This window comes from Rhinolophus hipposideros (assembly GCF_964194185.1).
Source record: "Rhinolophus hipposideros genome assembly, chromosome: 1".
NCBI classification, from domain to species: domain Eukaryota; kingdom Metazoa; phylum Chordata; class Mammalia; order Chiroptera; family Rhinolophidae; genus Rhinolophus; species Rhinolophus hipposideros.
Window position 1 is genome coordinate 54,706,173 of NC_138047.1, and position 25,887 is coordinate 54,732,059.

General features: G+C 35.5%; 1 protein-coding gene across 2 annotated transcripts in view; it reads right to left on the minus strand.

Moving 5' to 3' along the window:
* Positions 1–8,576: 8,576 nt before the first annotated feature.
* The window catches only part of CDKL2 (cyclin dependent kinase like 2), a 30,480-nt gene continuing 13,169 nt past the window's right edge, over positions 8,577–25,887 (minus strand). For both annotated transcript variants that reach the window (XM_081049970.1, XM_081049969.1), the window contains 8 exons: positions 24,070–24,158; positions 22,054–22,189; positions 20,520–20,818; positions 19,838–19,931; positions 16,826–16,949; positions 16,494–16,600; positions 10,912–11,000; positions 8,577–10,753 (listed from right to left, as the gene is read on the minus strand). In XM_081049970.1, coding sequence (XP_080906096.1) covers positions 10,935–11,000; positions 16,494–16,600; positions 16,826–16,949; positions 19,838–19,931; positions 20,520–20,818; positions 22,054–22,189; positions 24,070–24,158 — 915 coding nt within the window. In that variant the 3' untranslated portion in view covers positions 8,577–10,753; positions 10,912–10,934. The remainder of the gene's footprint in view (positions 10,754–10,911; positions 11,001–16,493; positions 16,601–16,825; positions 16,950–19,837; positions 19,932–20,519; positions 20,819–22,053; positions 22,190–24,069; positions 24,159–25,887) is intronic.

Here is a 25,887-nt window from a genome sequence, read left to right on the forward strand (position 1 = left end):
ACTGAGAGAGAGAGAGAGAGAGAATGGGTAGGAGAGAGAGTAATAAAATGTTTTCACAATTGATGAATTAGGATGAAGAATATATGGGAGTTCTTTGCACAATTCTTGCAACTCTTCTGTAGTTTGAAATTATTTCAAAATGAAAGTAAAAAGACATTAGAATAATACAGAAGAGATGCTGACAGGAAGGGCCACCCAGGGTTTAGTTGTGGGGGAGGAAGTGGCCAGTTTAGGTCCTCGGGACAGATGGAAGAGATGACAGAGTAAGATTAGACTGGGGGGTGAGGGTACAGAGTAGGAAGGCTGAAAAGGAGACTAGATCTTGGGAAAACTATGCTGGGAAAGCTGTCTTGAAAGTGCCTGCAGTAACTCAGGCCGTGGAGAGTAACACCCCAGGCCAGGCTGCTACCTGCTGAGAGGGCACTGCTCCCATGTGTGGGCTTTGAAAGTATTTCAGTTTGAGATTTTGGTATGCATGTAAGATGAGATTAGATGTACTCTTCTGGACTTGTAACATATTTTTGTTATCTGAGATATTTTGTGATTGAAAATTCTGAGCAAAGTGCAAATGCAAAGATTTCTAAAGGAATTTTGTATGTTCAATCATGCCTTATAAACACAGCTTTTGTCTTTCTGTGTTTGTGATCAGTATTAACAACAGCAAAAGTTTCTGCTTACTATTATGTTTTCATAGTCATTGTAACAAGGAGACCCAAACAATCTCTTGTAGTCACTGTAAACTTACTGTAATGTTTGGTAGCAAACAGAACCCAGGTATTCTGGCTAAGGTTAGAGTTAATAACCCACTGTAGCTTTAGTTTGAATCTTCTTTGTGCTTTTTAAATGACCCAGTACTAGAGAAGAAACTATCAGCCAAAATCGGTTTGGGGAGTGAGAGCAAAACCCAGGACAGGGGGTGATGGGAGGGTGGAACTTTACAAGATGTGTCTGTTTGTAAAGATTCAGGGAAAGAGCTGAAAACGCTTTATGCTGATACTTGTTTCTGAGCTGCATCTATTGAATTGGTAAAGTATTACCATAGCGTTTTATCATGTCCCCCTTCCCCTTAAATTTTACTTTAAAAAATTGTAATCCTCAATATTTTTGCTCTTGGGACTTTTCTGTCTTCTGGGCTCTTCTTTTTTTAATATTTAAAAACAAGTTGGCATGATAATTCAATTCTTAACTAGTGACTTGGACAAGAGACATGTACTATCATTCAACTTTACAGGGTATTAGACATGCATATGTGGGGAATTGTGCTGGAGAAAGCTGTTGTGAAATTAAAACGGTAAAGATAGGTGATTAAAAGTACTTGTGTATTGCTCTGTATAGAAAGAACTAGTCCCGTTGTGCTACGTAGATAATTACAAAGCATTTTTCTTCTCCTGTACAGCACAAATAAAGGTTTGAGTTCTAAACTCAAAAAAAAAAGCAACCCCCACAAAAAAATTAACCTTAAATTTGTCCATGCTTTAAAGATAAGTTAAAAATGAAATCCGATTTCTACTTCCCATACTACCAACAACCTTGTAATTATTCACACACTGGTTATGAGAGTTACAGGGCATCTCGACTGGCTAACCCAGGATTCACACATTCACTGACATTTGGGGGAAGGTAGTTTTCAGTTGGGGGGAGGAGGGAAAGTTAGGTTGGAGTTTGGGTCTCGAAGGGAGAAAGAGAAGGTATGAGACAGCATGGACTCCCACCACAACCACTTGGATTGCATTTGAGTCCAAGCAGTCAGAGGTGAGCACCAGAAGGTGGTAAAAACATCTTTAAAGAAACGAGGAGGGGTGGCCAGTTAGGTCAGTTGGTTAGAGCATGGTGTGTATAACACCAGGGTTGTCAATTCAATCCCTGCATGGGCAGCTGTGAGCTGTTCCCTCCTTAAAAAGAAAGAAACGAGGAGATGCTGAACATGGCGGAGATGCTTTGATGCCAACACAACAAAGGGTGACACATATCTGAGAAGGGGCCATTCTCCCCACCTCTGCACAGAACTCACTCCTCTGTCACCCTGAAAAACAGCAGCAACTTTTGGAAAATTGGGAAACAGCGGCCTCCTTGTACTCAGTGCTGGTTTCAGCATGAGGGCTCTGTCCACCTCAGCTGTGAAGGAGAGGTTTCCGGGGCTTTGCTGGCAGCTCTGTCCATAGGGGCAGCCACGCCAGGAGAGACAGGGTACCCAGGCTGCACGAGGCCTGCTACTGAATGAATGGTTTGTGGCACATTTAAACACTGGGTGAACTCTGGGGTTTGCTAAGTTTCTGATTCAAATGGAAAAATTAAGAAAGAGCAGACTTATTTTATAAACGTTACCTTATGGCATTTGAAAAATTATTTGAGGAGGTATGCTAGTTTGCTAGTTATTTAGGACTGCTATAACAAAATAGCACAGACTGGGGGTGGGGGACTTATACAATAGAAATTTATTTTCTCACAGTTCTGAAGGCTGAAAGTCCAAGATCAAGGTGTCAGCATATGAATTCAAAGGGATAAATTCATCCCATAACAACAAATATCCCATTTTGCTAGCAGGAACTACATACTCCCAGAAGAGCTGCATAATCTAGAGAAAGCTGGCTCTGATTCTAAAGAAAACAGGGGTTACAATTTTCAGGTATTTTTAGACCTAAGAAAAATAAAGAGACCACTACTTTCCTTTTACAAGCACAGAGCACATCTGACTTGTTTTTATAATAAACTGTAAATAGATAACAAGTTCCTATAAGAATCTCCAGGCTTGTTCTAGACAGCAGAGAGACAAACAAACCAAGGATGGGATGTACGAAAGAGTAGACACAACTGAAATAATTTGGGGTAATCTGTTCTATATACCTCGGCAACTTCTATGGTCATCACCAAGTAAAACCACTGAATCATTATAAAATAGCTCTAAACTGGAAACAACACAAATGTTCATCAACAGAAGATTTGGATAAATAAATTGTTATTGTATCACACACTGGAATACCATCCAGCTATGAAAAACAATGGATTACTGCGTCACACAACAACATAAATGAATCTCACAACTTCATGTTGCGTGAAAGAAGCCAGACACAAAAGAATACATATAATAAGATTCCATTTATATGAAATTCAGGAACAGGGAAAAACTGATCTGAGGTGATAGAGATCAGAAGAGTGATAACTTCTGGCGGGTAATTGGTGGGGGAAGGGCAAGAGTAAGCCTGCTGGGAGCTGAAAATATTCTATATCTTGACCTGAGTGGTGGTTACATGGTTGTATAAATTTATAATAATTCATCAAGCTGTATGCTTAAGATTTACGTATTTTACCAGTGTAAGTTATATATTAATAGACATGTTTTTAAATGCTGCAGAATAAAGGAAATCAGTATGTGTATGATACTTATGATTGTAGGTTTCATTTATCAAACAAGCATTCAAATATTCTATTGACTGGTTGTATTAAGCACTATTCCACTGCTAAGTGAGACAGAAAAAGACAAGTACTATATGATATCACGTGATCATATATGTGGAATCGAAAATATCCAAACTCAGAGAAACAGAGTGGTGGTGACCAAAAGCTGGAGGATGGGAGAAATGAGGAGATATTAGTCAAAGGGTACAAACTTCCAGTAATAAGACTAACAAGTTCTGGGGATCTAAGGTACTGCATGGTGATTATAGCTAATAAACACTGTATTATATACTTGAAAGTTGATAACAAGGTAGATCTTAAATGTTCTCACCCCAAGAAAAAAATGATAGCTATGTGACAGAATGAAGGTATTAGCTACCACTATGGTGGAAATCATTTTGCAATTTATAAATGTATCAAATCAACATACTGTACACCTTTAGTTTATACAATATTATATGTCAATTATATCTAAATAAATCTGGTGGGAATAGTTGTATTTCACGGAAATATCACCTCATAAGCAGAAGACTTTGCATATTTTTGGTATGTATCAATAAGTATTTGTCTGTTCCAACTAGAACAAATTTAAACCAAAATCTCTAAACAGCCTTAAATATAACTGTATACATCATACAGTTGGCTAGCCAAAGAACCACAAAAAGAGATAAATACACGTTCCAAATAGAAAATACCTCTCACAATTTTAACACTGGAAATTTATGATAAGCATGAATTGGACTATAGCAGTTCAATGATTCACCATCACAAACAAACTTTTACATCTGAAACCTCTTGACACAGATGTACAGGTCCTTATGGTGGCTGCACAACCTGGCCTCCACACGCCCCTCCCCCAGCCTCTTCCTCTCTGACCCTATCTCACACTCCTCTCTTCCTTTCTCTCTCTACTCCAGACACACTGCCCTTCTTGCTGTTCCTCAAAGCCAGCACACTCCCTCCTTACGGCCTGTGACCTTGGCCGTCCCTCTGACTACAACACCCTTGCCAGATACCCACAGTATCCACATGGGTGTTTCCCTCCCTTCATCTAGCACATTCATAAAACGCTTCCTCTCAGCTCCCTGACAACCTCATCTAAATGTGCAGGCATAGACCCAATCCCTCCCCTGTTCCCAGTACGTATTTGTATCTCTAGCATGATTCACACTCAATCATTCCATATGTATTCTTAGTTATCTTTTTTATTATTTTTATTTCACATAAAAATCCAAGTTCCTTAAAGGCATAGATTTGTGTCTATTTTGTTCATTCTTTAAAATAATGCCTGCCTACAGGACTCAATAAATATGTGCTGAATAAATGGAAAGTTTAAACCTCCTGATACTTAACCCTATTTGCTTCCAAATCAATTCCTACATACCAGGGGAAGTCTCAGGGCTTTTAAATCTTTTCCAGAAAGAAAAGAACTTCTCCTGAGGTGAGAAAGATAAGGTACACACATCCCTCTCAAATACAACAGTATTGGCCATTGGTGCATGTGTTCAGTCTTCTTTCAGAAATTCTAACATGAAACTTTCTCTGTTTCACAGCAGATAAAATTTATCTTTCAGTAGTTTATTGGAGGATAGATTGGAATGGTAATCAGAGATAGAGAATCCTCCAATTTAATTGATTATTTAATTTTGTAATTTTTTTTCAGGCTTTATTAGCAAAATCTATCACTCTTTAAAAAAAATCTGAGTCCAATACTCTGTAAAATCTCTCCTCCAAAGCCAGGCCAAGCCACGTAGGTTCCCTGGGAAGGCTAACTATCTGAGATGCCTTTTCAGACTGTTATTCTTTAAATATCTGTTCAATACGCAAGGAGAAACTGATTTTTCTGACAATAAAATTTATATACTTTTGGTTCTAAATAGGATGTTTATTACATGCTCTGCACATAACAAACAGTTCAACTTCTTTGGAAATACCTTTCACAATTTTCCCTCACTTGGAGAATCAGATGCCTACCCTTATTCAGGACAGCGGTAGATTTCATGCATTCATAGTAATAAATTTGTGTCCAAAATGTGTTTTAAAGTTCTTCTGTTTCCACATTGGCAAAGTATTTCTCCTTTTCTATAGTCTCTTTTCTATAGTCTCTTTCCCCTAACCAACATGAACAACATGCCCTGAATTTTCTAATTCAGAATCCCAGTGGACTGACTTCTGACTAAACACACGTATTAGCTGACTGATATGACGGTTGGAAATGTGTCTGGGGCTGCACTATGTAAACGCCCTATGCTGCATTCCAATATACTCAAGACGGACAGCCAGTGAACGTGTGGACTAATTTTCAAATTTCCATTCATCGTGAGCATCATCTTACATTTTGCTGCTTATATAGAAATCACACTTGAAAATCGTATTTCCAGTTAATTCCAAAGATGTCCAGAGCGCTTTTGGATTGGCACTCTTGGAAGTGGCCTGATAGGCTTTCCTGTGGCCCTGCTTTTGCCCATCAGCCCACATTTCATCGTTGTGATGCAAATTTATTTCATAATTCTTCAACTTCTCTTTTGTTCAGAATCCTCAGCAAAGTCCGCGGCTGTCCCCACGCTCCCAGCAGCCTAGCCCTCCTCCAGCCACTTGTTTGCCTTGCTGACCTGAGTCACCAGCCACCTGCTGACATAGGGGGGTTCTGACACAATCAGAGATGGAAGCCATATGAATTTAGTCTCTTCTGTTCCCACTATGCTTCATAAACCCCTACCAGACCAGACTAATCAATGTTCACTAGGGTGCCCCACTCCACTGGTGGTACCACCCAATGGACCATCTATAGTATTACAGGTCTCCCTTGCCACCTCTGCGGTTCAAATAGACTAAGCACTCGTTAACATTGGGTCCTTAAAAAAGGAAAAAGAAGGCCATTTATTGCAAAAACAAAAAGAACAGATATACCCCTCAGGCAAAATTCATCACAGGTGTTTTTTTGTGTGTGTGTTTTTTTTTCTAGCTTGTTTCCCCTTGGGAAGGATATGGGTTACAGTGAGTGGGGCTTTACCGCCACCTGCTGGACCATGGCTTGGTAGCACCGGGCTGTCCTGGCCAGAGCCAAAGGCATAGGGTGTCACCCTAGTGAAATCGATATTAGGCCAACTGCGTCCATCCCAAAGTTCAGATGCTCCTTAAATAATTCCTGTCCATCCAAGCAGAACTGACTTCTCTTATATCCTTCTTTCCAAGGAAGGACAAGGGCTTATCTCACATTGAATTATTGCCTTTCAAGACCCAACAGGAGAAAGGGGACCAGACCACTTGACTTAAGAAGAAAAGCATAATTAAAACCATGTTCTTCTGGCGAGGTCACATTTCCCAGTAAAAAAATAATTTTTGATCTATAATATAGTTGAGCCAAACTATGTTATCAGAATTTTATATTTGTTTTCAGGAGGGAGGAAACACATCTACAGAGGAAAATCTCTCTAATAATCAAACTAAAATCTACTGTTTAAAAGACCTTTAATATCTTTAGCCACAGAAGAAAGAACTCCAATGACCGGTAAGTACGTAAAAAGAAAAAAGGTATGAAAACGTGTAACCTCAGTAGTAATCAAAATGTAAACTAAAGCAGGATAATTTTCACCCATCAAATTGGTGAAAACGGAAATTATTAATATCTAACATGGAACTGGTATGGGGAAATAGACTTTCTCATTCACTGTTGGTGGGAACGTAAATTGGTACAGGGTTTTGGGAGGACAACTTGGCAGAACCAGTGAAAATCTAAAATGAAGCATCTTTTGCAGCTTCAAACTGTCCGTCTCCGGTGAGCAGGGTGATGGCTTCTCCAGCATTCATTCTATTTACCTACCTGACTTTGCAGGGGCCAGGTGGTTCAGGACAACCTACCTTAATCTAGGGACAGGAACACATGCTGAATTGAGATATTTTGGCTTCATTTCCCTGATTCTTATTTTAATTCATGTTAACCAGTAATACATTTTCCAAAATTGTGTTAGAACCTTCCTCACTTCTACAGGAGATAACCTTGCTTGACAAAGTAGAACAATAAGCCTATTTAATGGAAGAAAATAAAATTTCACTGAAAGCAAAGGAAAAAGGCATTTTATGGATTTTTTCCCCCTTCTTCCGCATCCCGTGGCCCGTGGCTGCACTCAGCAGCCTGGCACCTCATGCCAACCTCCAGCTTCTCACCACAGCCCAGCTCCAGGGAGAGCCGCTGTTCACAATCTTAGCTGCAGAGGGCGCAGCTCACTGGCCCATGTGGGAATCAAACCTGCGACCTTGGCATTAGGAGCTCGGTGCTCCAACCACCTGAGCCACTGGGCCAGCCCAGATATTTTTGTCGTTGTTTTTTAAAGACAATTTCTCAGTGTATAGTAGCTTCAATGTCAGATATCCGCAAACAGCTATAAACACAAAGCTTTAAATCACAAGTTACAGACAAGTAATCACAAGTGATATCACGATTTGTGGTAAGGTACTTCTCAGAAGGGCATGTTAAGAAACAGATAAACTGTATGTTCATTATATTTTCAAGTTATTTCATGTCTGAAGCTATCAAGAAAAAAAATAAGGTCCTTTAAAAAGCAATGTGACAACATAACTTTTCATTTATATAGAAGAGTGTTAAGGGCCCATTTCTAACGTAGACACTTAACACAAAACAATAGAGAAAAATCCACTTAGTCCAATTCGCTAGGACTAGCCTTAAAGCTTTAGGAGCAGTGCCCCTGGTGTTTCTAATTCCCTGCCAGAGGTTTAGTCATATGGAGGAGGGCTCAGAAAATAAGTCAATCACATGTTTAATCTAGTCTGACTCATAGTTTAGTATAGATCCAACCTTATATTGTAGCACACCGAAGATAAAGAAGGCAATAATGAGGTGCACACAAGAAAACACATCTTCTATGTTTCCATTACAACAGGAAGTCAGCTATTCTAACCAGGCAAGGGATTCTCAATCAGGAGTACTAGGTTTTAAGCCTAAATTTGTCACAACTTTTACCAGGTAGTCTTTATAAGATATGTTACTTTATGACCAGGCTGCTTGTATCACTGTCTGCACAGTAAAATTAACTTGTCATCCCTATATCCAGTTTCCAAAAAAGAATTAACAGATTATTTCATATATATTTCTTAAATACCATACCAGTGTTGTATACATTGTTTATAGTCTGTTAAATAAATGCAAATAAAAACCATCTATGGAGCTCAATAACATATAACATTTATTGATTTTGAAACATATATACACACAGTAAGCCCATTTCCCCCCACCAGTACATACACATATTTCCTATTAGTATGTGACTTAATCGTATCTTTGTAAGGAGAGAAAAAGTAACTTTACACTGGGAAAAAAAAAGATTATTTTTGTTCAGTATGTATAGCCTCAACTAGCAAAACCTTCTTTTTTATGTAGCTCTGCCAATGTTCTAACCAGGTATGATCCTCAAGTCTCAACTGGGATTTATAGCAAATAGTTTTTATTTTAGTTCCTAAATTCTAAAGTTCACAAAATGTTTTAATAGATAAACGATACCAAAAGCAAATATAGAAATGAAAAGGTAACTGATTCTAGACCCTCAGACATTGAGGTGATATTTTCATACTGATCTTTAAATAAAAGTAACATTGAAATAAGTTGGAGAGTCACTTGGCTTTTAAGTATTGTCTGTTTTCTGTGATGTAGTCTCTGCTGGCAACATTTTTCAAAGTAAAAATAAAATAATAACATTTTAATGTGAGGCCTATTAATGCCTATACAGTAATTTTGTTCAACATGTTAGCCATACCAATAGAGTCAAACATCGGGTCAGAGGTTAGAGCTTCAAAATCAAGATCAAAGTTTAATTGAACCACCTATATACTTCTACATTGCAGCCCCTTATTTTGCCTCGTCCTGAATGTCCTACTCTTTTGAGGCCCAAGTGTTTATGGTCAGAATTTCAATAGTAAGGTCCACAGAGTAAGTAATAGAGAAGAGTACTAGTTAAATCCTTGGGCTAAGTTCTAGTCAATGCCTTTTAGGAAAAAACAACATGCTGTTAATTGGTTAAGGCAGAAAAATAACCCATACAAATTTGGGTCCCCTTAACAACCACCCTGTAAAATGATAAATGCAGAGCATGACTGGAAACCCAGAAATCAAAAAGAAAATGGAGCCAAATTGGTTTAACTCTCCCACCTAAAAGTTGTGGACCAGTGCACTAGAAAAGATGTGTGCACTGTAGGTAAATAGTTTTTCACTTTGGTTAAAAGCTTTTGGGTTAAAAGGCCTAAGTGTTTGAGAAAACAAGGAGACAGAAACATCTCTGGGTTCTGTCTGATATCTCTGGGATATTAGATAGATATTCTGTCTAATAACACCTTCAAATTATCAGTGGATAGAAGTCCTACCCAAAGCCTGAGGAATTCAATAGCAACTGGCCCAGAGAAGAGTAACCAATCCTAGTCAGTTGGTAAGCCTGCTTCCCATCTCCTAACTTTTTAGGTATGTCTCTTTCATCAATAGGAAGTGCAGTATTCAACTCTAAGGTATACCTACAAAATCCTCCTTTACCACTCTTGTTCCAGTCACGTTCCTGCACAGGAACTGAGCACCAGGATCTTAAAAGGCAGAAGGCTGACCATCCAGTGCCAGCCATACTAAGTCATTAGAAATAAATGTTTCTTTATGAAATTTGCATTAGTATTGTTCTTAGAAGATCAGCAGAGAGGCAGATTCCTGTGGTACACTGATGAAACATCAACAATAATCACAAAAACTAAAGAAGTACATCTATCCATACAGAGCAGTTACATATCTCCTTAAAGCCTAGAAACAAGCAAGATTTTTAAATGTGTATTTATAGTTCGGTTAGGGAAAAGGAAACATTTTTCTCTTACAGATCCTAGTTTTTTCATATTCTTCAACTGATCCTAGTTTTTAGCACCCACATCCACCAAACCCAATCCTAAATAAATGTACACATTTATACAGATAACACAACAAAGTTCAATGCATAAGTAATATGACATTTTATAATGTTTTTCTTTCTTGCTTTTTTTTTCACCCACTTTTAATCTTGGGTAACTTTAAATACACAATCTACTAATAGTAAATATACACTCATGTAACAAGAACCATATCACTATTCTTTCATTGGATATATCTTGAAATAGTATCAATGGACTTGAAAGGCGATACGATAACAGTTGGGAGGGGCCTTTGTTCAATCTTCCTTTGAAACACTTGGAAGTCTTTGTCTTTCCTTCTGCAAGATGTTTCTTAGAAAATGCAAGCAGTTCAGAAATAAATGATCAAAACCACAAATATGTCCTCCTAGGATATCAGCACTTTCGTTGCAGGAGGATGCCATCACAAGTGCTGGAGCAGCATCTAAAAGCACAGGGGGACATAGGCCACCAAATCATTTACATAAAACCTTCTTAGAGCTTGATTTCTATCTCACTGGCTTTCTCACAGAGTATATACAAATATACAAAATATTTCCCATGAGAGTTCATACAGCTTTAAGTATGAGAAATCAGACCTACCCAGTTCAGAACCAAAATGACACTCAGTGCTGGTGTTCCATTCGAGGTAAATTAGCCTCCAAGTCACCTGACAAGGGACATCCAGGTACCTGTAAGTTAATAATCAAGGCTTATAAGTTCTCAGTAATTGTAAAAGCCCCACTCTCCCAAACCCCTACTTCTGTTGTTTAAATGTCAAAGTTTAAAATTAATTATTCATAGCTCAAGTTGCTGGCACAGAAGAAGATGAAGTAAGGGGATGTTATTCTTTGACCTCTTTGTTGGTTCATATGTTAAAAGATACTTCTGATGTTCCAGTGCAGTCTAAAACCAGTACAATCCCTCTCTCCTACTTATTACCAAACAAACAAACAAACAAAACAAAAAAAACCCTTTTGGAAAAATGCAAAGAAAGAACTGAGGAATAAAGAGAGGAGTCAAAACTTGGAGATGTTATACTTCACATGGAGGAAGTATTCCAGTTAGTTTGTTTTTTTCACTCCTGTGGCTTTGCCCAAAGGGCCACCCTAGTCTCAGAGTAGTGAGGAAGTGCAAGAGGCTAAAAGTCTGAAAGAAACCCCATCTTTATACCCAGAGAAACCAGGAAAAGGGGTCTCTCCAGTCCAAAAAGTATGGGGGGAATTCTGGAGGGAAGATAACTAGAGAAGGGGATCTGCCAATTCTGTGTATAAACCCACAGAAGTCTCAGTCCAACTCCTGAGGTATGCATGCTCCAAACCAGTACAGAAAAGGCTTACACAACTGAGCTGAGATTTGAATCACCTGCACAAGCCTCCAAGTAACTCCTAAACTACACAAGGGCAGGACAGATGCAAACTAGGATAGCAAGGATTTAGAGAACTGAGATTTGTACCACCTCTCACAGAAGTAAGGCAGAATTTACAATGTGAACCAAACTTGGGTGGTTTCCTGCTGAAACAAAAATTTCAACATTCTCCAGAGTATGATAATAGGACCCAGAGGCTACACAATATAACATCCAAAATTATTGGACATAAAAATATCCAGAAAAGTGTGATTAATTCTCAAGGGAAAAGATAATCAACAGATATCAATCCTGAGATGGCCCAAATATTGGAACTTTACATACATAGTTATTTATGTGTATATGTTTGTGTATATGTGCACACACACACACACACACACTTTAAATCAGTCATTATAACTATTTTACATGAGGTAAAAAAAAAAACATACTTGAAACAAATGAACAGGTATTTTTAGTAGAGAAATAGAAGCTCTAAAAAAGAACCAAGCGTGTATTTTTAAAAATACAGTATCTGTAACTTAAAAACCTCATTAGATGGGCTAAATAGCAAAATGAAAATGACAGAGTCAAAAAACTCGAAGATAGATCACTAGAAATTACCCCATCTTTAGAGAGAAAAAAGATTGAAGAGTATAAACAGAGTTTCAAGAACCTGTGAGATAATGCCAGAAGGTCTAACATATATGTCATTGGAATCTCAGACGGAAAAAAAAAAGAAATTGTGGCAGAAAAAATTTTTTAAGAAATAATGACCAAAAACTTCCCCAATTTGGTAAAAGAGTTCAGTTTACAGATTCAAGAAGCTCAGGAAACCCCAGACAGGATACAATTAAAGAAAACTATGCCTATACATGTCATATTCAAACTAATAAACACAAAAGATAAAGATTAAATCTTGAAAACAGCTTGACAAAAATGAAACATTACATACAGGGGAATAAATATTCAAATGCCTGAGATTTCCCCCAGAAATCATAGACATCAGGACAGAGGAATACCATCTTTATAGTCCTGGAAAAAATACTTTTAAAAAACTACCCACCAACTCAAATTTTATATCCAGTGAAAATTCTCATATTTTTCGGGAATGAAGGCAAAATCAAGTCATTCTCAAATGAAGGAAAACTAAGCATTTGTCACCATTGGACCTGCTCTACAAGAAATGCTAAAGGAAGTTTTTCAGGCTGAAGAAAAATAATACCAGAAAATAAAACTGTAATCTTTAAGGAAGAAGGAAGAAGAACAGAAACAGTAAGTAACTAGACAAATATAGAAGACTAACTTTTTTCATAAATTCTTTATAATATTTATGACTGTTTAAGGCAAAAAATATGACATAGTGTAGTGGAGTTTTCAATGTATGTAAATAAAATACATATGATAACTGTAATATAAATTCAGGTTGGGGGGAAGGGAAATATGTTTGTAAGGTTTATAAATGACATAACATTTTATAAGTGGCATAACATTTATACTAAGTAGACTTTGAAAGATTAGTTATATACATTATAACCCCTAGAGTACTCACTAAAGAAAATAATACAGATATCCCCCAAAACCAACACTAATAATATTCAAATACAAAATAAGACTGGAAATGGAAAACTAAGGAACAAACAAAAAACAAATAATAAAAGACAGAGCTAGATCCAAACATATCAATAATTACATTAAATGTTAATGGCCTAAATATTACGTGGTAATCAGAATTCTAAAGATATCCCCCCCGGCCCCTAAGATTCCTACCCCTCGTTAGTCAGTCAAACTAATTTAGCTACTGCTGTGAAGGGACTTTGCATATGGAATTAATGTTAATAATTAGCTGACCCTAACATTGAGAGATTGTTCTGGTAGACCCAATGTAACCACATGCACCATGAAAAGCAGAAGAATGAGTCAGAGAGATGAGGCAGAAGGGGAGGTAAAAGAAAGTCAAAGAGCAAAAAGGATTCAGCCATTGTTGCTGGCTTTGAAGTTGGTGGAACTAAGCCATGAGCCAAGGAACATGCGTGGCCTTCAGAAGCTAAGAACAATTCCCTCATGTCAGGAAACAGGGATCTCAGTCCCAAAGCCACATGAAACGAAATTCTACCAACAACCTGAATGAGCCTGGAAATGGGTTCTCCCCTAGAGCCTCCAGAAAGAAATGCAGCCCTGATGACATTTTTTTAAATTAAAGTTTATTGGGGTGACAATTGTTAGTAAAGTTACATAGATTTCAGGTGTACAATTCTGTATTACATCATCTATAAATGACATCTTGATTTCAGCCCATGAGACTCTTAAGGAGAGAAGCAGCTGTGCCTGGGCTTCTGACCCATGAAACTGTGAAATAATAAATGGATATTGTTTTAAGCTGGTAGTAATTTGCTAGCAACAATAGAAAACTAACACACATTCCAATTCCAAGAATTGGAATTGACAGAATGAAGAAAAAGGAAAGACTCCACTCAAATGCTGTTGGCAAAAGGAACACTTTAAATGTAAAAACCAGATAGGTGGAAAGTAAATGAAAAGTAAAAAGGATACACCATGAAAGCAAATAAGTACAAGTAGGCTGGAGTGGCTATTTTAATCTCAGATAAAATAGACTTCAAGGCACGGAGCACTATGAAAGAGATTTCATAATGATAAAAGGGACATATAATCAGGAAGACAAAACAATTATGTAGGTACCTAATGACAGAGATTTAAAATACATGAAGCAAAAATAAACAGAAATTAGAGAAAAAAAGACAATTCCACAATCACAGTAAAAGATTTTGAGAGCATTCTTTCAGTAATTGATGGAACTAAACCACAAAAATATTATTAAAAACTTAGAAGATACGAACAACACTGTCAACCACCTTAATCTAATTTCACATTTATAGAACACTACATCCAACAACTAAAGGATATACATTATTTTCAAGGGAACAAGGTTTATTTACCAATATACATCATAGGCTGGGCCGTAAAACGTATCTCAGCAATCTACAGGAATCAAAATCATACATGGTATATTCTTTGCCCCCATGGAATGAAATTAGAAATCAATAATAAGAAAATACCTAGGGAAACCCCAGATTAGCTAATTATTAAACAACTCGTTTCTAAATAATTATGGGTTAAAGGAGAAATTATGAGGGAAATGAAAAAAATGTTTGGACTGAATGATAGTGAAACTACAACATATCAAAATTTGTGATAGGTTGCTAAAACAGTGTTTACAGGAAAAAATATGTAGCTATGTGTATAAGTATATAACATGTGTAAGTGTGTAAGGGGTGAGGGAGTAGAGACAGAGTTCATGGATTATGCAACACTTTATTTACAAAAATCTAACAGATTGTTCCAGAAGATACCTAATAGACTTTTATAAATGTGAAATTTTTGTGTTATGTACAGAAATGAAATGTAGTTCAACGTAATGATGAATACCATAAAGTAAAAGTGTGAGGCAAGTCACAGCTCCTGCCAGAGGCCTTTGGCTTTCAGTCTCCTGTTGTTTCTCTTTCCATTCAGATTTGCCACACATAAGCTCATGTTATTTTGGTGTTAATTTGTGTTTTTCACTCCACCTACTTTCTCCTTTTATTGTGTTTTAAATACAACTGGAAATTGAACAAATTGAGAGTAAAGATGCAGAAGCAGTTTATATGCGTAAAAAGATTCAGAACAACATATAAAATTATTGAAGTGTGAAGGCAGCCAGAGACTTTCTTCCATTGCATGAAACTAGATTTGGTTATATCAACCCTGAAAAGTGTTTTTGAACAAGTATACTCTCAAAGAGTAAGTGAAAAATTCTGCACCTTTAAAATCCACGTTAAATTTAAGTTTAGAAGTATACAAATAATTTATTGAGACTCTGTAGTTCCTAAGTATAAAATTTGTGACAGTGATTAATTTTCATACCACAGGAATTTGTTTAGTTTTTATACAGAAATTGTTGGCAAGAGATAAAGCAAAGCAACAGGTCAATACACCTTTTCTCAGTATCACTGGGTAACTGTTTTTGTAATCTGTTATCCTCAACAATGCTATTCCCCTTGTTTGTAGAGCTCTACAAAATTAAGTAACAGTAGAGGGAAAAAGCATCCGCATCGATAAACAGGCATGCATACAGTTGAAATGCTTCAATAATGAGGATGGAAAACTAAATTGCAAAACAAAAATTTCCAAGCATCAAACAAAGGTGAGAAATCTGTTTGAAGAAGTAAAGAGAAAGAACAATGAGACATATCCAAAGTTTGTAACAAGTGGCTCTGGAGATTAAAAGTTTGCCAGTCTTGATGTGAAAATGAGTAATTTGACTGTTGTTGATATAAAAGTAGCAGAAACATAAGTATTCTTAACAGTTAAGAGAAATTATAGAAAAAGATGACTAGGAAATAGAAAATCTTTTAACATGGGTGGAGTGTATTGTCTTGGGGAAAAGTGTCAGACATTTTAGAAAAACAAAAACAATTTTAGATTTCACTGTTTGAAAGATAGGTTATGACTTAGAGGGTAATGTAATGAAATATTATAAGCTACCATAAAACCTATAGCTATCTAAAAGCCATAGCTTGGCTACACACACACACACACACACACATTTTTAATCATAAAAAATTGATTACTATAAGCTGAGAAATGTTTATATAAACATATATGTAATAAAAGTCCCAAGTGTAACAAACCATAAAGCAAAATTTAACAAACAAAATTTTATAGATCCCACCAATAAACCTGCCTAATCCTTAAGAGCAAACTCTCCCTAAGATACTTTAATAGGAGGTATGAGAGAGACCTGAGTTCCACCCAACCCCGAAGAGTATTTCTGTACCTGATGGAATGCAGCACCAGAAGCATGCAAGTCAATAGCGGCCAGAGAAGGAATTCGAGATTCTGAAAGATTGTTGTTCTCTTTCCTTATTATCCTGGAATTTCGAGCTGCATAAAAATAACCATAAACACAGTGAAAAAATTAGACATTTCTGTTAGTTTTTCACATTCTATATATGTCCCTCTGTATATATTTATTGTACATAAGTTTGTACATACTTACATACTTAAGTATGTAAAGTTACTATGAAGTTTTAATATTCTGTTCATTTAACATACATTTTAAATAATGTAAACAAAACAGCTGAAAAAGTAAAAGCATTATAAACATACCTATGCCTTCCAAGGCTCTTAGTTCAGAGAGATGATTATAGCTTAGTTCGGGTAAATGGACATCTGTCTTTGAGTATTCTCTTCTTTTCTTATTTGCCTGAAGTAGGCTCTTTTCACTAGTGACCTAATATCATCAGAATGGTTAACATAAATGTATTAGCTTCCATGTAAGCTGGGCTTGTCCCTTTTGTAACTATTATGTTCATATCCTAAAATTTATAAAATTGAAGGGCTAGAATACTCCAAAATTTGAAGAACATCAATAACACAAAAAACAATTACATCTAATTATTTCAAAGCTCTTCCTCAAATTGATTCAAATTGCTAACAAGTGGATGACTTGGTATGAGTTTCCCTGTCTCCCTCTTCCAACAGTGTCAGTCCTGGCAAGCGGGAAAAGGGTAAAAGATGCCTTCAGGCCTTTAGGCCAGCCACGTCAGGCCTTATGACACTTGCTGAGCTTTTTAGCATATAACTGCTATTGTCCATCTTAATTTTGAACAGTTCATCTTGTCATGTGTGTCACGTTTCCTAGCTTGGTTTTGGCTTTCCCAACATAATGTTGTTACTCATTTTATAAATGTGTGTTCTTGTCTAGTTCCTCAGTGTTAGCCCAAGATTCTATCTCCTAGGAACACAATTTAGAAAGTAAAGAATTATAACTTCCATTATTTTCCTATTCTTTCTTATATTATGACTTCATAGTTGATAAACTCTGGGGCGGAAAAAATAAAGTGAAGAATAGTATAGCACTTCAATTCTGCATCTTTCTGAATCTGATATTTTTCCAATCTGTGTCATTTGAGAATGAGAGAACTCGATATTCTTTCCCACATTTTCAAAACAGATGATACATAGAAAGATTGCATGACTTACTAAAAAAACAAAAACAAAAAAAACTGCATATGTAAAATGAAATCATATATATGTGTGTGTATACATTATGTGTATGTATAACGAAATACAAACACATATAATGACAGCGTTAACCCACTGAGGTTCCTTGATGTCTGAAGTTTAACATTCTGTGAATTACACCACTCTGCCACCTCAAATGTCTTCAGAAGTCCTGAAGTGAGCCTTTGAGTTTCTTTCTTTTGAATGTTTCTGTTTGTTCTTTTAATAGAATTAAGTGCTAAGGTTCTTGGTTAAAATCAGCTACAAAATAAAATAATTAGTTCAGAAAAACTCTCTGCAAGTACAAAAAATAATAAAATAATGAGTTCAAACTACTAGATTTACATAGTCAAAGAGTGACAAGTAAAATATATGAGATGTTTATAATAATATATTTATTCACATCTCACAATTAGGGCATGAAGCATGGGAGGGGACATTGATCTTCCACCTAAAAGTTGAAGAAAGTTTAGGCTTAGCTCCGCCTCCGCCAATTTTCATTAAGATTCCAGTAATCTTTATCTCCTTTCTTGATTGCCTCTTCCAAAGAAGGATAAACAGAAACAAGATCTAAAATTACCAGCCCCTGTTGGTTATGCAATGCCTGGAAGAAGGCTGATATCAAGTTCAGCAGAATGCTATTGAGTCAGCTACTTTTAAAAGTTTTGTTGAGCAAAATAATCTCTCAAAGCAGACCAGGACTGTAAAACACAAAATGTCCACGAAGAAATTAAAAGGGAGAGTATATCAAAAAAGGTAAGCACTATGGGAACATAAATTGTAGGCTAAGAAAAATTAAAAGAAAAACAAATACAATGTCCAAATCATGATAGACATGAAAAGAAGACTACTGTTTTCAGCTTTGAGGATAATGAAAGAGGTAGAGCAGGAAAATCTGTGAGAAAAACACTCTTTTGGGGAATACATCCATACCTCCTTTCCCTGGAATTCATTCACCACGTTTGTTAAGCACCTAGAAAGTGTTCTCAGTGTGGGGTAGAGCAGTGAGGAAAACAAAGCATAAATCCCTGCCTTGGAAGCTTACATTTTAGTGGGAAATAGACAATATATAAATAAGAGAATATAGAGGGTGTCAGGGATATATAATAGAGAAAAAAATAAGCAAGGAAAGGGGATAGAGAGCAATGGGAGACAAAATAAGTTATAATACTAGGGAAAACCTCATAATAAGGTTTCATAATAAGGAGGAGACAAAGCAAATTTGGGGGATTATCTGGGGAAAGAACGTTCTAAAGCAGAGGAAATAGCAAGTGCAAAAGTCCATATGCGGGAGCATGTCTGGCCATGTTCCAGGAATAACAAGGAAATCGGTGTGGTTGGAATAGATTGATCAAGAATGAGAGTAGCTGGGGATGGGATAGGAGGATGGGGGAGAGTCATTCAGGGACTTAAAGACTCTGTAAGTACTTCAAGTCTTTACTAAGAGATGAGAAGCCTATGGAGGGTTTGGAGGGGAAGAGTAATGATTTAACTTTAAGAAGAAGCATTTTGGTAGCTATGTTGAGCATAGTTATGCTCCTTTGAACCTTCAGAAGACATAAGAACCTTGTACATGCTTCTACTATCACAATCTGATACTATGTTTTAATTTGCTGATCCTCTAACTCAACTATGAGCTCCTTCAAATCAAAGATTGATTCATTCATTTCCAGTGTCTTACACGTAATAAAAAAAATCAATAAATATATATATTTTTTTGTTATTGTTAAATATTTTTTAAATGAAGAACTGAATACTTCCACCAAAACTCTGGTGTGGGTGAGATAAGACAATTCAGCTACTCTAAAAACAACTGATCACCAAGCACTAGGTTAAGAAAATTTACTGTTACCCAAAGAATTAAAACAGATGTCATTTTAATAACATCTTATATTTAAACTTCCAGACATATAATACTTTACAAAATTTATTTAAAATTCAAGACTTTCACATTTATGATTATGACAGGCTGGGATGATATGTGCATAATTAAGTTTCCCTTTTATGATATGTTTTCAAATAAAATTCTCAGTTCTTCACTATCATATTTAATATTACAAAAAGTCTAGGAAGGACTAATGCTTGCTTTTCTATCACTGATAATAGTTCACTTACTGATGTGGTCAGATTAATATTACAAATGCCTGATGGAGAATGTTTATTTGGTTTAACAAATGGAATACAATACTTCTTGGTTTTCTCATCCATTCTGTAACAACAACAAAAATTTAAGTTATTCAGCAGTAAATATTTTTCAGGCACAAATTCAAATGATACAGCAACAAGTGACATATAGTTTAATTAGAATTTAATGCCTATTCCTAAATATACCACGCACATAGACCTGGTAAAACATTCAGACCTTTACCACTATACTCATGATTCCCCGCCAGTACCCAACTCTAACCAACTAAATTCCCTTCCTTTCAGCAAAACTCCCAAAAGGAGCTTCTTTGTACCACTAAATGCCCACAGCCATAGCATGCAACAACAGACCTTCAAAAGTAATAATCTCTTTTATTATGACAATCTCCTTTCATGTTATTAGACTAAATAGCTGCAGACTCTCTTCACCTTAAACAATACAACCCTATTTTCTTAGGATTCGGGTTAATTTTTTGAACAAATGCTAATCATTTTCATCACATAGGCCAAAAAGCCTTTTGAAACAGCAACTGGACAAGAATGAATCGCATCCAGAATCCTGAGAGTAACACAATGGGGCTGACTTGACAATCACTTATAATTTCAAATATATCCTTACACAACCTTTTGTTCTTATTTTTATAATTCGTACCTGTAACTCTGAACACCTGGGATAATTCCCATTCCAGAATTAATACTGGGAGCTGCTGCAGAAAGATTGTGTGTAAGTGGGGGAATTGCCATGCCTGGATTCCTTGTGTGCTCCACACTGCCATTGCTGCAATCTCTGAGGCTTGTTGAAGGCACTGCTTTGATATGGCTTGTCCCATTGTCACGGAGACAGCTGGCATTTGAAGCTCGACTGATTTTTTCAACTTTTTCTCCATCAATTTTTGACCCTTTTATTTTAAACACTTTAGAATCCTTAATTTTTGGATCAGCACTGGTATCCTGATCATTAATAAAAATTTTAATACCATTAATGATCTAAGGAGAATGAATTACCTTTTCCTATAAAGTACTTGTCAACTAAAGCAGAATTCCATAGATATCACCATTCTGTGCCCCTGTTTTCTTTATTCTACCTATGGAATTAAAATTAAACCCGAGATTCCTCATCAGATATTTATTTTGAATGGAAATGCAATTCACACTAGCTCTGATAGATATAGATAGATAGACATATATATAGATGATATAGATATATAAATGTGTATACATTTTAAGAAAGGAAAAAACTGTATTAAAATTGTAATACAATGAATGATGGCTAGCATTCATTTGATTAACGCCATCTTTTTTTGTTATTGTTTTTTTGAATTTTTGTTAAGTTTATTTGAGCTAAACTGACAACATATGCCGGGGAGCAAGACCTCAAATGCTCCCTAATGCCATCCTTTGAGTGAACATAATATTATACTTTGCTACCGTAATTCAATTCAACTTTGAAAGTAATACACAGATAACATCTCTTAAAATGTGTACATTTTTTCGGCATCCCTGGTGTGTGTGTGTCTGTGCGTGTGTGTACATCAGATTCATATAATATATACACATATCAAATTTATATATATCTCAGTGGGAAAGACATGGAAGAGGAATCAAGCATGTGCACTATTGTTCTTTTATATCGAGGGTCAAGGAACACAAAATTAAGAAGTCTCTTCTTTTGGTTCACTTGAGAAAATGGGAGTGGATTGGTGATGGATTTGAATTACCTCACCAAGAACAGATTCTGGATAACTTACCAAGAAAAGTAAAACTTCAAATAAATTAAATACTCAAATCTCAATTTTAAAATGTTCTACTAATATAAAATTCTAGAAATGGTATTTTTCTCTCCTATCATTTAAGGGGAAAAAATGGTGTGCTTGTGTGTTTATCCATGTAGTTATACGTAGGTATGCACACATGTATCTAAACATTCTTGGATGAGTGTGATTTCCTGACAAGCCCTATGGCACAGTCTGGTGCACAGTCTGGTACACAGTAGGCACTCAATACATGATATGTTAAGATTTTTTTAAATAGGTAATATCTATAGAGAAGATACATTTTTACAACAAAGCTAAAAGTTGACTTGTTCAATACCAAACAAATTTTTTTAATCTTCACTTTTTTCTCCAAAAACTTATGGGTATGTTAAATTTAAATTTTAATACACTTATTAAAATATAGACATTTACCTGTACCACCAGTGTTTTTCTCTTCTCACCTAAGGAGTCATCTTTTTCCTTTTCTTTCTTTCTGTTTCGGGATTTTTTAGATAAAGAAATATTTCTGGCATCTTTCTGTACTTTTAGCTGTAGTTCCTGCGAAAACCTACATAAAAATACATTTGTCAATAAAACAAAATTGTATAGACATACAAATCTAGAAAAAAAATTGGTTTTCATGACAGTTATTTTTTTTAATTAGTATTAAACTAGACTGTGTTATTTAAAATGAGAAAAAGTATGGCCTACATTAGCAGTTCTCAAAAGGTAATTGTAGACTCCTGGGAATCACTGAGACTCCTAGGAATCACAGGAGGTTCACAAGATCAAAGGTGTTCTTAATAAGATGACTTTCTAACATTTGCACTGATGGTCTAAAAGCAAAGGTGTGTAAAACTGCTGGTACCTTACCAAGAATTGGAACAGTGGCACCAAACTGTACTAGCAGTTATTGTATTCTTCATAGCCACACATTATTAGTTAAAAAAAAAAAGGCAGTTTTATTTAAGGATGTCCTTGATAGAGCAGTAAAAAGTATTAATTTTATTAAATCAAAACCCTTGAACACATGTCATTTTTCATATTCTGTATGACAAGATGGGGATATGCAAAAAGCACCTCTGTTGCAAAGAGAAGGGCAATGATTGTCATGAGAAAAGCACTGTGAATTTGTTTGAGGTACAAACTAAACTAGCCACTTTTTTTCATGGAATATTTTTTACTTGAAGGAAAGACTGACAGAAAAACTACAGTTATTCAGACTAGGGGTATTTGGCAGATATTTTCTTTTTAAAAAAATGAACAAAGGAGCTTGTCACTTCAAGGAAAAGAACTGATAATATTTGTGTCAATAATAAAATTCAAATTTTTATGCAAAATTAAAATTCTGTTAAACTTGTATCCATTACTGTGAGCTTAGCAGATTTCCAATATTTAAAAGCTTTTCTGATGAGAGAGATTGTGCCTTTTTGATATTATATAATGAAAAATGTCAACATTTTAAAGATCTGCATAATTTAGCAAAACAATATTTTCTAAATGATTAATGTATGATGTTACAAAAGTATACATGGGTAAAAGGTCTATTCAAAGTGCAACATAGACAAATGGATTGTAATGTAACAGAGTAAAAAAAATTCATTGATATGGTTTCAGATTCCACAATGCAAACAACCTTTAAGAAATCACCACTGTCAAGTTTCAGTATAGCATCAAAGTCTTTGGTATAGAATCAAAGAAGAATACCCAGAGTTATCTAAAAAGGCTGTTAAAATACTCTTCCATTTTCCAAAAATATATTTGTGTGAAACCAGAGTTCCTTCATATATGTCAACCAAAACAACACACCACAACTAACTGAATGCAAAAGCAAATATGAGAACCCAGGTATCTTTTACTAGATATTAAGCTAGATATTAAATAGATTTGCAAAAATATAAAGCAATGTCATTGCCACTCATCTCATTATTTTTTTTATTTTGTCAGCTGCACTGATGCCAGCAGCTCAAACAACAACAAGAACATGCCAGCAGCTCTGGCACCCACTGGTTTCGCACGTCAAGGTTTCCTGCACATCGGCAGTATTACATTGGGTGTAATACTATTACAGGCCTGGGTGTGGTGTGAGTTTGGCAACAACAGGAGATAGCACCTTTGCAAATGCATCAGCATCCAAGATGATGTCATCACACAGCTGGTAGAAACATAGAACTCGGTGACCTGAGTGGCTGTCACCACAGAAAGACAGAAGGAAAAACATGAAGTGACTGGTTCATGAAAACCAAGAGCCCTAATTTAATGAATGTAGTGGACCACTCCTATGAATTCCATATTGCTAAGGGTAAATAGAGGTAGGGTAGTAAATATCTGAGATCTTATCAAAGTAGCTGGGTACAGGAATAAGAGAAATATTGTTTGCTACTGTTATGGAGGCCTTATTTTGACTCCTGGTTGGTGTGACTTGGAAAACGTGAGTCAGTACTATACCTCTCAGCAAATCCATCCATCTGAAAGAAATCATGGTGCAGGAGCTCAGCACAGAAGGGCCTTTTGTCTGGATCGATATGTAAGCATTTCTGAAAAACCAAAGAAATACATCCAGCTCATATCAAAAAAGAAGCTGCCTACATTTATATTTCTAAATATAAAAAATACCTCTTTATAGTCTATGAATTTAAAACATCTATAATAAATGATAAAGAATAAGGCACAAATCTAGACAATGGCCACCAATGGTTGTTAAATATCACAAAAAGAAAAACCACCAGACAGTCAGTGTCTCTGGACAGAAATATACAAACCCTTATGAAATATTGCCAAAAAATCACCCTGATTCTGCTCAAGCTCTAGCTCTACTATGAATTTGTAAGAAATATAGGACACAGAGGAATATATTAAACTAAACTATGTGGTAAATTTTAAGGGACAAAAAAACCTAGTTTCTTCAGCAAATAAACGGCAAGGTCTAAACAAAAAAGAAAGAGATGAAGAAGAGTTTGTAAATTAAAAATCTTAAAAGACAGGGCAGCCGGTTAGCTCAGTTGGTCAGAGCACACGCTCTTAACAAAAGGTTGCCGGTTCAATTCCCACATGGGCCAGTGAGCTGCGCCCTCCACAACTAGATTGAAGACAACAACTTGACCTGGAGCTGATGGGTCCTGGAAAAAACACACTGTTACCCAATAAAATTTTTTCAAAAAATAGAAAAATGGTGGAATTTAAAAATAAAAAAAAAAATCTTAAAAAACATATCAACCAATTGCTTGATATGTAGACTTCATGTGAATCCTAATTCAAACTATAAAAAGAAATTGAGAAAAATCAATGAAATTTTGAGCTTTGATTAGATGTTTTATGATATTAAGGAATTATTGTGAATTTTTTGAAATTTGAAGCCCAAGCAGAATGGAAGGGAAAGGACCTACTCTGTGCTTATTACTGTGCTAGATATTTTACATAGGTGATTTCATTGTAATGCAGGTCTTCTTCTGATTAATTGGAACCACTCAATGCCAATAAGAATAAAAGGGACTCAATAAGTAGTTTTAAATGAACAAGAAAAGTTCTACAAATCATTAAGGTATTTATAAGTAAAAAAATATAATATCTGTGATTTACTTCAAAATACTCAAAAAAAAGTTGAGTAGGGTGTAGATAAGGTTAAAGAAAATTTTCAAAAGGTTGTTAATTTGTTGAAGCTAGATGACAAGATTGAAAGGGTTCATTATACTGCTATTCTTCCTACTTTCTTTTCTATATTTAAAAATTTTTGTAAGAAAATGTTTTAGAAGTTATATGATCCTATTTACTAACAATTGTCACCCCAATAAAATTAATTAAATAAAAAAAAAGAAGTTATATGATTCTTCTATAAGTTGGACAACAGTTTTATTTTTATTCCCTTTAAATCTCTTTACAGACAGATCATAAGGCTGGTCTCAATGAAAACTGTATGCATCTGTTAGATTACATAGAAATATTATTAAGATTAAGTAGAAATATTATTCTAAGAACTTATTATAATTAGTTTTAAGCTTATTAAACTTTTTTATTGAGTTATTTATAGCACTAAAAAAGCAAAAATATCTTTGGAAAATGTTATATGATCCTGGTGTCTTAGAGGAACATATTTTATCAGTACCTTTGGACAATCTGTCTAATAAGAATTTTTTGAGTTCATAATTCCAAAATGTCCATTTTCAGAGACAATTTGATCCATTGAGAATCTCTCTAATATCTTCCTAAATAAATACAAGGCAAAGCGATCATCATTTGTAAACAAAAGTCCCTTTAACAGTACACCAT